Below are 16,473 nucleotides of genomic sequence, written 5' to 3'. Positions count from 1 at the left end.
TGTGACTTGATACAGGGGATTTTCTACTGGTAGAGAGGCAAATTGTGTTTTTCTGCTGTTTTTTCAAATGTGCTCAAACAATTTGTACTGAGCCTCTTCCATGCATTCTTGTCCCACTGGGGTCTGAACAACTTTAACTGTGCTGCAGGACACAATACCAGCTGCTGCTCCCTAAAATGTCTTAACTAGCCCCACCCAGCTGTGCTTTTGACCCTTAAGCAACCTGGTATGGGGGCCAAATGCAGACTGCCTTAGGGCCAAACAGTAATGCTGGCCTCTGCCTTTAAATCACTGTTTTAAAGTGCCCACGCACTGGAAAGGGAAAATGCAAAAGATGGAAGAACACAAGGGGTGAGGGGAAGACACAGGGAAACAGCCCATTAACAAGGAGAGAGCTGACTCCTGTCCTTGGGACCCAGGCAGCTGCAGCAGCCACAGCCAGTTCAGGGCTCTTGTATCACCATGGTAACCACAGGAGACTGGAGGGGGGAAGCCTGGCTTCCTCATCAGACCTTTCCCATTTTGCAGGGCTTCCTTTGTCCTTCCTCTGTCACCCAGGCAGGGCTTCTGGTCCCACCTCCCAGCCACTAACCTGTCCTTCCTGCTTCACTGGGGTCAGACACTGGAGCTGCAAGGAGCCTGCATTTTTAAGAATGTGCACCTGAAATACAAGAGATCTCTTACAGGCAAAATCTGACTCCACAGGCTACTCCACTGCAGCCCTACACCTGACTAGCTCTGAAGCTAAATAACTTTGTGTGTGTGTGTATGTGTGTGTGTGTTTCTCAACAGCTTCCTTTACAGTGCTTCCTTTTGTTCTTCATGATAATATTACTTAGTAATGTTCCGTTGATGAGAGGTCACAAACATAGGCTTCTTATAATTTTGGAGACTATGGGAATGCATTTTACATGCCACAGACAAAAAAGCCAGCTTATGAGATCTTTTCCCACAATGTTTCTGTGAAGACCAAGGAATCCTTCTTCTCATTCCTGACTACGTAATTACAATAAACAAATATATGTATACACAAAATTATTTTAACCACATCACGTGACATCACAAATAGAATGAGTGCACTACTAGTCCAAAGTAAAATAAATGGGTCCAAATACTTTTAAGAGCCACATGATTTAAAGAGGCTCACTTTAAAATTCCATGGTTGTATAACACTAAGTTATATTTTTATTATGAATGCATATCTTTCCAGTTATTTGGATAATCTATAGTCCTTAATTCATAAAATATTTGACATATATGTCTGACTTTTAATTAATATGTATCTATTTGCTTCTAATCATTTTCAACAGAAAACACATAAATTATATTTCATATACATGCATTTATCTCATGCTCTGCATTTTATAGTAGATATTTAAGATGAATGTATTTTATTATGAAATATCTATTTCAAAAGATATACAACCACCAAGAAATCTCTAATTATCAAATTACTGCACCAATATTTATAAGAAGATAAATAGACATGATTCTGTCAACAGAATATTGACTATATTTTCACTGAGACATTTCTTATCAAGGTACAATAAATAATTTGTTTAGACTCTAAGATTTATAAAAATTGTTCCAAAGTAAAACAAAAAGAAAGATTTGTACAGAAGAAAAAGAAGATGTTTCTACAGAGAAGAAACACACATTTGCTAATATAATTATCCAACTCTAAGTAACAGGAAAAAAGGATCTCTATTAAGAAAGAAATCATCTTCAGGTAAATTAAAAGGTCTTTATATTCTAAATTTTCATGATGAAAGGGTTTTTCTAAATAAGAAAATGTTTATATAATTATTTAGACAGATGACATGCATAGTTAAGACAATTGAGAAACAGATTTATGTATAACTAGACTGACTATACATATTTGAACTAACCAATACTAGGATATTTTAACCTAGTTCCCTGATTTTATTATGCCGATGTAAGTTTTTTCACCATATTCTGACATGGCAGAGCTTATTAAAATATTAAGCTTATACCTACAATTTGTGCTGTTTGAACAAGGACTGGGGAGTGAGCCCGGGGAGCACAACCACTGAGCAACATTCCTAGACCTTTAAAATTTTTATTTTGACACAGGATCTTGTTAGTTCCTCAGGGCCTCACTAAGTTGAAGCTGTCTAGGTTTGTGATCCCTCTCCCTAAGCCTGCTTGGCCACTGGAATTATAGCTGTGTGACACTCTGCCCAACAAGACTGGTATCATACCCCTCTTCCTTAGGTTTCTCTCTTTCCTTTTTTTTTTTTTTTTTGAAGGGGAGGGGGTGTCCTGTAAATTGAACTCAGGGACCCTCAACCACTGAGCCACCTCCACAACTACAGTTTGTACTTTATTAGAGACTGGGTTTCACTGAGTCGTTTACTGTCTCACTAGGTCTGAGGCTGGCTTTGAGCTCACAGTCCTCCTGCCTTAGCCTCCTGAGCCATTGGAATGACAGGCATGAACCACTGAACCTGGATTTGTTTTGTTTTAAAATTATTTTCTTTCTTTCAGTTACTTACACATGACTATAGAATGCATTTATGCACTTTGATACATCATACATAGATGGGATATCACCTCTCATTTTTCTGAGTGTGCATGTTGCAGAATCATATTGGTCATGCAGTCACCTATGTAAGACAGTACCTTAAACACAGAGAGAAATCTAGCCTGGGTTTTCTGGCTTACTCCACCCAAGGATTAATCATGGGGAGAAAAGCTAAGTTGGATTTAAAATTCACTGCTGTAAAAGACGTTTAAGAAAAAACGGGACAAGCTGCAAACACTAGGATGCACCTGCAGAGCTGCATTTGCTGATGTGGACAGTAGTGGGGTCCACACACACAGCAGCGGCAAACTCTCCACCTGAGCTAGGGGAGTGCTCAGTGCTAGAGCACCTGCCTAGCATGCACAAGGCAGGATTGGGTCCCTGGCACGAGGAAAACAAAAGAAATAGAAAGCAACTCCATTAATAATAGGGCGAAGTATATTCTGAGAAGGTGCCTCTCCAAACAATACATACAAATTACAAGATTTTATAATGCTCTTTTACGTGCCTCCATACAACACAACACATGAGACTTAGGAAAAAATGAGTGACAGAGTGGTGGTCCCAGAGTCATGAGCAGGCCAATAAGGCATCAAGGAAAAGGAAGAGATCAGCTGCAGGGCACACAAGGGCATATACCTATGGTCCCACCTGCTAGGAGGCTGAGGCAGGGTGACCACAAGTTCAAGGCAGCCTCACTCTGTCTTAAAAAATAACAATTAACAGGGTTAGGGTGAAGCTCAGTGGTGGAGCCCTCCTGGGTAATGTCTGAAATAATGAAGGGAGAAAAAAAGGAAGAAAGAGATATTTCACTAATCTCTACACAAGGCTGGAGTGGAGAGGCCTCAACTAACACACACAATGTGTCTGAAACTTCTGAATGACACAAGATTAAATTGAGAAGTCATGAAATAACAATTGATTTTTGAGAAGGAATAGTGGTGGGCAGCAAATTGTGAGAGAAATTAAAGAAATCAATAGTTGCATTACATAGTGAGGATGAAAGAACTGCACCCTCACATGAGCACCACGCCATTTCTGATAGCCACACAGTGTGACCCTGCTAAGGTGCTTTTCTGGTGCTTTTAGAACCTCTATCTCCCTGTGTCTGGTGCATGGAAGGGAACATTAATTAAAGTTCATTATATCACGAGATCTTAATAGAAATGAATAGTTGGTTTCCTCAAATATTTAAATAGTTCTTCCACCCAGTTTTCAACATAAATTATCTAATATACATTTTTTCCAAGTCAACTCCAGTTTAGTTCAACTGAACTAATAATAATTTGGAAGGTGGGAATTAATGTTCTTATGATGATCAGCATCATTTTAGAATCTTAGAGCTTGAAGGATGTTAATATACAGAAACACATGAAGTAATTCTTGCATCTGAATTGGTGACACCTGAAACTCGACACAAACAAGGCACATTTTGATTACATCAGGGCTTCAGGAAACATCCAGGAGCTGAGCATGGTAGCATATGTCTGTGATCCCAGTGGCCATAGCAGGAGGATCTTAATAACAACAAATGATTCATACACGATGTATTGTTGATATTGGGATGTTAATATCGTCCTTCCCAACAAAGAAGGGATCTTGCAACTCTACAAGAGCAATACAAATCTATAGGGTAAAAACAATAACACCCCAGAAGCACAGAGATGGAAAGGAAGACATACAAGCAACATGAAAAGACACGGGAAGAAAGTGCCCAAACAAATCAAGACAACACATCATTAGAATCACTGGCAGCTACAGGAGAAAAAAGGACACAGAAAGATTTCAGGATATACATGGTTAAAATGTCCTGTGTACTCCAAGAAGATAAAAGAGAGCAAAGACAAGCAGTAAGAGATCACTTCGATAATGAGCTACATAAACAAATCCAAGAAGCAAAAGATCACCTCAACAGGGAGATAGAGGTTCTAAAACAAACAAACAAATAAACAAATAAAAATCCTTGAAATGAAAGTAATAATAAACCAAACTAAAAGCTCAAATGAAAGCATCATGAACAGAGTACACTACTGGGAAGATAGGACATCAGACAATGAAGATAAAATATATAATCTTGAAAGGAACATAGACCACAGAGTGAAAATGGTAAGGAACCAGGAGCAGAACATTCAAGAAATATGGGATAGCATAAAAGAACAAATTTAGGAGTTATTGGGATAGAGGGAAGCACAGAGGACCAAACCAAAGGAATCAAGAATCTATTCAATGAAATAATATCAGAAAACTTTCAAAACACGAAGAATAAATTGGAAATCCAAATTTAAGAGGCTACAGGATGCCGAATGTACAAAATCAAAACAGATCCATACCAAGGCACATAATAAAAATGCTCACCATACAGGATATGGAGAGAATTTTAAAAACCACAAGAGAAAGGAATCAGATTATATATAGGGGAAAATCAATTAGGATAAAGGCAGATTTTTTCATCATGGACCCTAAAAGCTAGAAAATCCTGGAACAACATCTATTAAATTGAAAGAAAATGGGTGCCAATTAAGAATCTTGTATCCAGCAAAATTAAGCTTTAGATTTCAAGATGAAATAAAATCCTTTCATGATAAACAAAAGTTAAAGGAATTTATAGCGAGAAAACCAGCACTACAAAACATCCTTGGAAAACTATTTCATGAAGAGGAAAAGAAAAACAACAATGAAAATCAGAAGAGGGAGGTAGTACCCCAAAGGCAAAACTAATCAAAGAAGAATACCAAGTCAAGTTAAATAACAAAAATAAACAAATATGGCAAGAAATACAAACCATGTCTCAATAATAACTCTGAATGCTAATGGATTAAACTCACCAATCACAAGACATAGGCTACCAGACTGGATTAAAAAAAAAAAAAAAAAGACCCAACAAGGTGCTGCCTCCAGGAGGCTCATCTGATAGAAAAAGACATACACTGACTGAGGGTGAAATATTGGGAAAAACAATACCACTTATGTGGACTGCACAAGTAAACAGGAATTTCCATACTCATATAAAATAAAGTAGACTTCAAGCCAAAGGGAATGAAAAGGGAGGAAAGATGGACATTACATATTGATCAAGGGAACCACACACCAACAAGATGTAACAATCATAAATATATATGCCCCAAACAATGGTGCAGCTATGTTCAAACAAACTCTTCTCAAGTTCAAGAGTCAAATTGACCACAACACAATAATCTTGGGTGACTTTAACACACCTCTCTCACCACTGGACAGATCTTCCAAACAAAACTTGAATTAAAATATCTATAAAACTCAATAACACAATCAATAACTTAGACTTAACTGACACATATAGAATATTTCAACCTGCATCAAACAGAAACACTTTCTTCTCAGTAGCACATGGCTCCTTCTCTAAAATAGACCATATACTATGCCACAAAGCAACTATTAGCAAATATTAAAAATTAGAGAAACTACCATGCATTTCATCAGATCATAATTATATGGAATTGGGAATCAAATATAAAATAAAAAATAAAAATTTCTCCAACACCTGGAGACTAAACAATAGGCTACTAAATGAACAATGCATTGCAGAAGGAATCAAGGAGTGGATTAAACATTTATTTTGGATAAATAAGAACATAGACACAACCTATGGAAATCTGAGACACTATGAAAGCAGTACTAAGAGAAAAATTCATTGCATGGAGTTCATTCCTTCAAAGAAAAAAAAAATTAACAAATAAATGACCTCACACTACCTCTCAAAGCCCTAGAAAAAAAAAAGAACAACCAGCAGCAAAAGCAGTAGAAGGCAAAAAATAATTAAAATTAAAACTAAAATCAATTAAATTGAAACAAAAGAAACAAATGACAAAATGAACAAAAAAAATTGGTCCTTTGAAAAAATAAATAAAATTGACAGACCCTTAACCATGCTAACATAGAGAATGAGAGAGAGAGAACTCAAATTACCAGTATATATGACAAAAATGGTAATATCACAACAGATATGACAGAAATACAGAGGATAATTTGAAATTATTTTGAAATCTTATACTCCAATAAAATAGAAGACACTGAAGTTATCAACAAATTTCTTAAGTCATATGATCTGCCCAGATGGAATCAGGAAGACATACACAATTGAAACAGACCAATATCAAGTGATAAAATAGAAAACAAAGCTTACCAACCAAGAGAAGCCCAGGATTGGATGGATACACAGCCGACATCTAAAAGACCTTTAAAGAAGAATACCAATACTCTTCAATTTATTTCAGGAAATAGAAAAAAAGGCAGCACTTCCAAACTCATTCTATGAGGCCAATATCACCCTGATCCCCAAACCAGGCAAAGTCACATCAAAGAAAAAAAATACTTCAGACCAATATCTCTAATGAACATAGATGCAAAACTTCTCAATAAAATTCTGGCAAATCAAATACAAAAACATATCAAAAAGATTGTGCACCATGATCAAGTGTGATTCATCCCAGAAATTCAAGGTTGCTTCAACATACAAATCAATAAATGTAATTCATCAAATCAATAGATGAGGGCAAAATGTAACATGTGGGGTATTTTTCATCAGAAAGGAGGAAATCTAACTTGATGTAGGGCATGCAACACGTAGGGCATGTTGCATTAGAAAAGAGGAAACCTAACTTGGTGACTGCTACCCACTTCTGGGTCCTGGGGTCATTCCTGGGGCATGTGTGGCTAAGATAGCACCTGGAGATCAGCCAGAAAGCATTACCGTGGGTTGTGATGAAAAATCAGATCACCACTAGGATAGGCTCAGAACCCTTCCACCCTAGAGGACAGCTTGTGTCACCCATTACTGCCTGTAGGATGAGTGTACACATGAACTCTCCCCACCCTGCTGACGTTTATGCTGATTGGCTCCTGTACATTATATTAGCTGTGTGTGTTTTCTCACTAAACGAGATCCTGCTTGGACTAGTCTCTCTGAGGTGTCTGATTGTCCTCTGGTGAGGGAGGGATGGGTGCAGGCGGTCAGTGGGCCCTCTCCTTTCTTGGCTCGTCCTGGTCAGGGTGTGCTCTCCCCATCTCTCCTGAGGTCAGGAGGGAATGATATTAAAAACCCCTGACAAATAGACTTAAATAAGAATCATATGACCATTTCAATAGATACAGAAAAAGCATTTGACAAAATACAGTACCACTTTATGTTCAAAACACTAGGAAAAAAAAAAAAAAACTAGAAATAACAGGAACATATCTCAACTTTGTAAATGCTATCTGCACTAAGCCTCAGGCCAACAACATTCTAAATGAAGAAAAATTGAAGGCATTCCCACTAAAAACTGGAACAAGACAGGAATGCCCTTTTTCATAGTCCTTTCTTGGTTCATTCTGGTCAGGGCTTGCTCTTCACATTTCTCCCATAGGTCAGAAGGGAATGAGGGCTAAAATCCCCGACAAATAGACTTAAAGATAAGAGCCATATGACCATCTCAATGTTCTTTATGTTCAAAACACTAGGAAAAAAAAAAACTAGAAATAACAGGAACATATCTAAACATAGTAAAAGCTATCTACACTAAGCCTGAGGCCAACATCATTCTAAATGGAGAAAAATTGAAGGCATTCCCGCTAAAAACTGGAACAAGACAGGAATGCCCTCTTTCACCACTTCTATTCAACATAGTTCTTGAAACCCTGGCCAGAGCAATTAGACAGATGAAAGAAATCAGAGGAATATGTATAGGAAAAGAAGAACTTAATTAGCTCTATTTGCTGATGATATGATTCTATACCTAGAAGACTCAAAAGACTTCACCAGAGAACTTCTAGAACTAGTAAATGAATTCAGCAAAGTAGCAGGATATAAAATCAACACCCATAAATCAAAGGCATTTCTGTGTAACAGTGACAAATCCTCTAAAAAGGAAATAAGAATAACTACCTCATTCACAATAACCTCAAAAAAATAAAAATAAATAAAGATACTTGGGAATCAACTTAACAAAAGAGGTGAAAGATTTATACAATGAAAACTACAGAACCCTAAAGAGAGAAATCAAAGAAGACCTCAGAAGATGAAATCATCAAACTTGCTCTTGGAATAGGCAGAATTAATATTATCAAAATGACCATACTACCAAAACTACTATACAAATATAATGCAATTCCCATCGAAATCTCCAAGGCATTCCTCATACAAATAGAAAAAGCAATCATGAAATTCATCTGGAAAAATAAGAGATGCAGAATAGATAAAACAATCCTTAGACTGAAGCAGGTGGTATCACTATACCAGACTTTAAACTATACTACAGAGAAATAGTAACAAAAACAGCATGGTGTTGGCACGAAAACAGACTGGTAGACCAATGGGACAAAATAGAGGACACAGAGACTAACCCAGAAAATTACAATTTTCTAATATTAGATAAAGGTGCCAAAAACATGCACTGGAGAAAAAAGTATCTTCAACATATTGTGCTGGGAAAACTGGAAATTCATAAGCAACAAAATAAAATGAAACCCCTAGGTCTCACCATGCACAAGACTCAAATCAAAATGGACCAAGGACCTAGGAATTAAACCAGAGACTCTGCATCTAATAGAAGAAAAAGTAGTCTGTAATATTCATCATGTGGGATTAGGGCCCAACCTTCTTATAAGTCTCCTATAGCACAAGAATTAAAACCAAGAATCAATAAATGGGATGGAATCAACCTAAAAAGTTTCTTCTCAGCAAAAGAAACAATCTGTGAGGTGAACAGAAAGCCTACACCCTGGAGCAAACTTTTACCCCTCACACATCAGACAGAGCACTAATCTCTATTGTATATAAAGAACTCAAAAAGCTAAGCAAAAAATAAATAAATAAATAAATAAATAAATAAATAACCCAATCAACAAATGGGACAAGGACCTGAACAGACACTTCTCAGAAGAGGATATACAATCAATCAACAAATATATGAAAGAAATGCTTATCATCTCTAACAATCAGAGAAATGCAAATCAAAACTTCTCTAATATATCATCTCACTCCAATCAGAATGACAGCTATTATGAAGACAACAGCAATAAGTGTTGGTGAGGATTTGGGGAAAAAGGCACACTCATACATTACTGGTGGGACTGCAAATTGGTGCAGCCAATTTGGAAAGCAGTGTGAAGATTCCTTGGAAATCTGGGAATGAAATCATTTGACCCAGCAATCCCTCTCCTTGACTATACCCACAGGAATTAAAAACACCATACTACAGGGACACAGCCACATCAATTTTTATAGCAGCACAATTCACAATAGCTAAACTGTGGAGCCAACCTAGATGCCCTTCAGTGGATGAATGGATAAAAAAAAAAAAAAAAAAAAAAAAAGAAAAAGAAAAGAAAATGTGGCATATATACACAATGGAATTTTATGCAGCAATAAAAGAGAATAAAATCATGGCATCTGCAAGTAAATAGATGGCATTGGAGAAGATAATGATAAGTGAAGTTAGTCAATCCCCAAAAAACAAATGCTGAATGTTTTATCTGATATAAGGAAGCTGACTCATAGTGGGATAGAGAAGGGGAGCATGGAAGGATTAGATGAATTCTAGATAGGGCGGGGGAGAGGGAAAAGGAGGGGACAGGGGATTAAGAAGGATGGTGGAATGTAATGGACATCATTATACAAAGTACATGTATAAGGACATGAAATGGGTGTCAAAATTCTTTATATACAGAGATATGAATAATTCTGGTATATATGTGTAATAAGAGTTGTAATGTATTCTGCTTCAATTTCTTTATCCAAAATAAATAAATAAATGAATCAATAAATAGATAAATAGCAAGCAGATGGGTTTTTCCAGATGTAAATCCTTTTATGTCTTTGAATAAAACTGTCAAAATTAAGTACTGCCCAACATTGCTTATCCACAGGATTCTTTTTTTTTTAATATTTATTTTTTAGTTTTCGGCGGACACAACATCTTTGTTTGTATGTGGTGCTGAGGATCGAACCCGGGTTGCGCGCATGCCAGGCAAGTGCGCTACCACTTGAGCCACATCCCCATCCCTCCACAGGATTTTCTAAAGTTTTTTTTTTTTTTTAATACAACTGAACAAAACTAAAACATCTGAACCCTTTGTATTTCTTACTTGCATAGGATTTATTCATTTTGGCAGAAATCTTTCCAAAAGAATCTTTCTAGTACTCAGAATAAACTGCAAAAATTAAAAGATTTCCCACATTTTTCACATTCACAGGGCTTCTCTCCATGAGTATTTTCATAAAAGAGAAGAAAAATAGGTCTGGAACATGAAGCTGATAAAGTGTAGCAAATCGCCCCCATTCAGAGTGTTTGTTTTCCAGTGAGTGAAATGGCTTGGAAGACAACAGGGAAAATGGAATGATTTGACATATTATTTCACATTTAAACAGTTGTGGTGATGTATGCCTTTATTCCCAGAGACGTGGGAGGCTGAGGCTGAAGGATCACAAGTTTGAGGCCAGCCTCAGCATTTTAGGAAGACCCTAAAGAACTCAGCAAGTCCCTGTCTCAAAATTAAAAATATAAAAAAAGAATGAGGATGTGTCTCAGTGGTAGAGTGCCACCAGACCAAAACTCCAGTACAATCCCCAGTACAGTATTCAGCAGAGTGAGCCCTTTTTTGTGTTTGAAGGTGACAAGAAATATTGATTCACCACATTTCACATTTAAAGAATTTTTCTCCAGTAAACTTCCAACATGTTGATGAGAAGAACAGTGATAACAGAAGACTTTGTCAATTGTTTTCATCAGCACAATTTCTTTGCAATATGAGTTTGTTCATGTAAGTGAAGCTGATGGGATATAACAAAGGCTTTTCCCCATTGTTGACATTCATAGGGCTTCTCTCCAGTATGAGTTCGTTCATGTGGGCAAAGATGAGAGGACTGAGTAAAAGCTATGCCACACTGCTTACATTCATAGGGTTTCTCTTGAGTGTGAGTCCCTTCATGTCTGTGAAGGAAAAAGGAAGAAATGAAGACTTTTCTTTTTTTTTTTTTTTAAAGAGAGAGTGAGAGAGGAGAGAGAGAGAGAGAGAGAGAGAGAGAGAGAGAGAGAGAGAGAGAGAGAGATTTTTTAAATATTTATTTATTTTTTAGTTCTCGGCGGACACAACATCTTTGTTGGTATGTGGTGCTGAGGATTGAACCCGGGCCGCACGCATGCCAGGCGAGCGCGCTACCACTTGAGCCACATCCCCAGCCCATAAATGAAGACTTTTCCACATTGTTGGTAATCATTAGGTTTCTCTTCTGCATGAATTCTTCCATGTATGTGAGGTTCACTGGATGTGTCAAGGCGTTCTCCACATTGTTGATATTCATAAGGCTTCTCTCCAGTATGCTTCTTTTCATGTCTGTGAAGATGATGGGATTGAGCGAAGGCTTTGCCACACTGCTTACATTCATAGGGCTTCTCTCCAGTATGTGTTCTTCCATGTCTCTTAAGGTGACTGGATTTAGCAAAGGCTTTTCCACATTGTTGACATTCATAGGGCTTCTCCCCAGTATGAGTTCGTTGATGTTTGTGAAGCTGAGAAGATTCAGCAAAGGCTTTGCCACACTGTTTACATTGATAGGGCTTCCCTCCAGTATGAGTTTGTTCATGTTTGTGAAGCTGAGAAGATCTAGCAAAGGCTTTTCCACACTGCTTACACTCATAGGGCTTCACTCCAGAATGCGTTTGTTCATGTATGTGAAGGTAAAAGGCAGTAGTGTAGACTTTTCCACATTGTTGACATTGATAGGGCTTCTCTCCTCTATGAGTCCGTTCGTGTCTGCGGAGGGAAAAAGAAGTAGTGAAGACTTTTCCACATTGTTGACATTCATTGGGCTTCTCTCCAGTATGGATTTGTTCATGTATCTGAAGGTAAGACAAAGTAGTGCAGGCTTTCCCACATTGTTGACATTCATAGGGTTTCTTTTTCGTATGAGTTTTTTTATGTGAGTGAAGGCTAGAGGACTGAGTAAAAGCTTTGCCACACTGCTTACATTCATAGGGCTTCTCCCCAGTATGAGTCCGCTCATGTATCTGAAGGTAGGAAGAAGTACTGAAGGCTTTCCCACATTGTTGACATGCATAGGGCTTCTCTCCTGTATGAGTTTTTTCATGTGAGTGAAGGTTAGAGGACTGAGCAAAGGCTTTGCCACACTGCTTACATTCATAGGGCTTCTCTCCAGTATGTGTTCGTTCATGTCTGTGAAGGGAAAAAGAAGTAGTGAAGACTTTTCCACATTGTTGGCATTCATTGGGATTCTCTCCAGTATGGATTTGTTCATGTATCTGAAGGTAAGATGAAGTACTGTAGGCTTTTCCACATTGTTGACATTCATAGGGTTTCTCTCTAGTATGTTTTCTCTGATGTATTCTAAATAAACTTCGGTAAGCAAAGTCTTTCCCACATACGTTACATTTAAAAAGTACTTTCCCAGTGTGCGTGATCACATGACTGTGAAGACTTGTGGGTGAAACCAAGGTTTTACCACCTTCTTTACATTCATGGGATTTCTCTCCAGAATGAGTTCTTTCATGTTTTCTATATAAAGTCGGGGAATGAAAGGATTTTCCACATAACTCACATTGAAAAGGTTTATCTCCACTATGTGTTCTTGTGTGTCTTTGAATACCTGTGAGAGAAGAGACTTCATCACATTGTTGACATTCATCATGTTGCCAACCAGTATGAGAATCTTCATGCCTTTGAATGTCATTGGAACAACTGATGACTTTCCCACATACTGTATTTTCATAGGGTTCATCTCCAGTTTGTGTTAACATTTGTGTGTGAACACTTTTGAGAGAAACCAGAGATTTCCTGTATTGTTTCAATTCACATGGATTCTCTTCACATTCTTCATGCTTGTAGTGTTCGTGTCCATAGTGAGATGTGATCTGCCTATGAAGGAATGAAGGGCATATGAAGTCTTTGGCACACATAATGCAGTCACATGAATTTACTCTATTAAAATTTTTCTTTGCTTAAGAATTGGAATCTCATTAAAAGTTTCCCCACACTGTTCTTTGCCTTTGAAGTTTAGCATATGACTTCTTTGAAGAATGACCAGCACATTATTAATACTTGATTAATTCATGATGTTGTATTTATTTAAGGTCCTAGGCTAACATTACTACCAACATGAGGTAAAGCCTAGGTTTTTCAAACTTGTTCAAATTGCCAGAACAAAGAGATTGAGAGGAAACAATGCTTTGCAACACAGCTTGCCTATGGTTATTATCCAAATAGTGATATTCACATATGCAATTTCATAATACTTTCTGCAAGTCAAGCACTTTGAAAAGACTGAATGTCTTTTACAGTTAAATTATATAATTTATTTCAGTTGTCAATAGATATTATTGATTTAATGTGGTGCTGAGAAGAGAACCCAGTGCCTCAAGCATGCTAGGCAAGCTCTCTACCACTGAGACACAACCCCAGTCCCAGTGAAGTATATATTTCTGGTAAAAAATCTTATGAGAATAAATACATTTAAAGTTGTGCAAATGTCTTGCATTGGTTTTAAAAATTATATGACATTCTCAGATTCCCTCAAGGATTCCTCTTGTGAGTACAATTACCTTACATTGCTTCCAGAATGTTTGATCTGATCTTCAAAGTTCTTCTCATCACATTTGTTTCCTAAAATGCCAAACCACATCATTTAAAATTTTTAAGAGCTAGAAATGATTTTTCAAATCCTAGGTGCATTTTATGCTACAATAATTCACCAACTGATTGTCTTTTCATGTTCTACATGAATAAAAAAAAATTAACACAAATTCTCTAATTAAATAAATACACAAATTATTACCTATAGATGCCAGGTTTCTGAGGACTTCCAGCATCACATCTCTGTAAAGGTTCTTCTGGGAAGCATCCAACAAAGCCCACTCTTCCTGCATGAAGTTCACAGCCACATCCTCAAAGGTCACAGAGATCTAAAATATCCCACAGATGTGTAGTGGAGGCCAGGAGAGATTTGACAGCATGAGAAATCTATACTCAACATGCATGATGTTCACATGATTCCCTGGCCTCCCGATTAATTCCATGATTTGGTCATTGAAATCTTCAGTGCATTTAATACTTCACAGTCACTCCAACAGTACAATTGGGCCTCACACAAGGTAAATACTAGAGTGTTGTACACCCTTCCTGTGGTGAGTTCACAGGAAGTAAGAGGGGCCCTGAGTCACCCTTATCTTATTTGTTGATTGTATCTCTATCACCTCCTTACCAACATCCTGTGCAGTAGAGAGCTAATATTAGCACTCTCCTTATTACTTACCCTTAGAAAAGAAAGCTGACTGAGTAGGAAATCGCTGGGATCACAAAACTCAGCATTTGAGAGATCCTGCCAACCACAGTGGCTCATTGGGCCTACACAGTTAATATAGACAACATAGTATTTACTGATCTCCTGTTTCCTTCTGAAAGTCAATTGTTCCATCCTTAAAGAAGTGCCTAGAATCAGCCCCAACTCACACCCTCAGAGTATGGAGTCACTAAAGAGTTTCCCTCATAGACAACAGTTAGACAATCTTCCAAACAGATTGTCACAATGTGTTCACTGGGGACTGAGCTCAACTTGGGTGATTACACTGAGGACAACTATAAGTTTGCAGGTGCTTTACTCCAGGACAAATTTACCCAATTAGTAATCAAGCACATTGGTTAATAAAGACAACAATATAATAATTTCTGGTGGTTAATGTCAAAGCAGAATGGGGTGTGTGGAAAGATGGCATGTGTTCCTGAAAGAACTCAATGACCCCAAGATGTCACCTTGTCCAAACAACAGCCTTACAAAATTATATCGGTTTGAAAAATAGTTTTCTTAACATACAGCAGAAAATCCTTTCCCAAACCTCATGGCAACCATGAATGTCCAATGATTGTCAAACTCTTCTGAGGAGCAGATGTCTCACTCAGATAATGTACAGTCATGAGACACACACCACCATTCTGCTCAAGGACACTTTGATAAAGATAGGCCACATGTACAATGGTGGTCTGTCATCAAAGAGATTCCTCCTTCCTGTAGCACAGCTGGTGCAAGGAAACCTCAGGCACAAGCACTTCCAGGGTGTGTCAAAGCAGCAGGTTTGCAGCCCAGAATCCTCAACTATCCCACACTGACTGCTTGTGAAACAGGCCACTCCATGTGGGTCTCTAAGCAGGCTATGATTTCTGCCCAGTGTGGAACAGCCAAAAGGATCACCTACCAGAACATGACCCTGCCACTCACAAAGAACCATGCTCAAGGACTTAAGACACATAACATTTGAAGCAGGACAGTATCAACAGAGGGTTGGTAGGAGCCCAAGAGAAAGCCTTTATTGGGCTGTTCTTCGTAGCATGGAAAAAGTATGAGTGACAGCAGGTGTCTTGGAGACAGATCACAATGATGGTCCAGGCAAACTGAAATCTAAGTGGCAAAGGGTACTTCATCCGTCTATTCTGCAGACAAATATCATTTATTATGCCTTTAATTGTGAAAGACTAAAACATATTTCAAAAATTTAAAAAATATATAATTACTACCCACGCCCCCCCCCAAAAAAAAAAGAAAGGCAAGACATCTCAAACAGGATTCCATGAGACACTTAAGACCTGCCACCAATTTTCTACTGTTATTTCCAGACAACAGTAATTGAGTTAAAACCTCCTTCCTTTTTATATTTATTTTTTTAGTTGTAGTTGAACACAATAGCTTTATCCTATTTATTTATGTGGTGCTGAGGATTGAACCCAGGACCTTGTACATGATAGGCAAGTTCTCTACCACTGAGCCACAACCCCAGCCCACATTCTAATTCTTCATATGGCATATTTTATCATATTATCAAAATTAATTATGTAAATAAATGTATTAAATAGAAAACTATGAAAGACTCTCATGATCATGAATGCAAAATTCCTCAAACAATATTTTA

At 37.6% G+C, this 16,473-nt stretch overlaps 1 protein-coding gene across 1 annotated transcript; it reads right to left on the bottom strand.

Moving 5' to 3' along the window:
* Positions 1 to 12,203: 12,203 nt before the first annotated feature.
* Positions 12,204 to 15,187, bottom strand: LOC308652265 (uncharacterized protein; the record flags this gene model as incomplete). Its single annotated transcript, XM_081300039.1, has 5 exons — positions 14,826 to 15,187; positions 14,349 to 14,475; positions 14,116 to 14,176; positions 12,528 to 13,432; positions 12,204 to 12,313 (listed from the first exon to the last, which is right to left on the bottom strand). The coding sequence occupies exons 1-5, from the start codon at positions 14,985 to 14,987 to the stop codon at positions 12,204 to 12,206; spliced, it is 1,365 nt and encodes a 454-aa protein (XP_081156165.1). The 5' UTR covers positions 14,988 to 15,187.
* Positions 15,188 to 16,473: the final 1,286 nt, after the last annotated feature.

Source organism: Spermophilus citellus (genome assembly GCF_964194105.1).
Source record: "Spermophilus citellus genome assembly, chromosome: 6".
Lineage (NCBI taxonomy): Eukaryota > Metazoa > Chordata > Mammalia > Rodentia > Sciuridae > Spermophilus > Spermophilus citellus.
The sequence above is the reverse complement of the archived record's forward strand: the minus strand, read 5'-3'. Positions and strand labels throughout refer to the sequence as shown.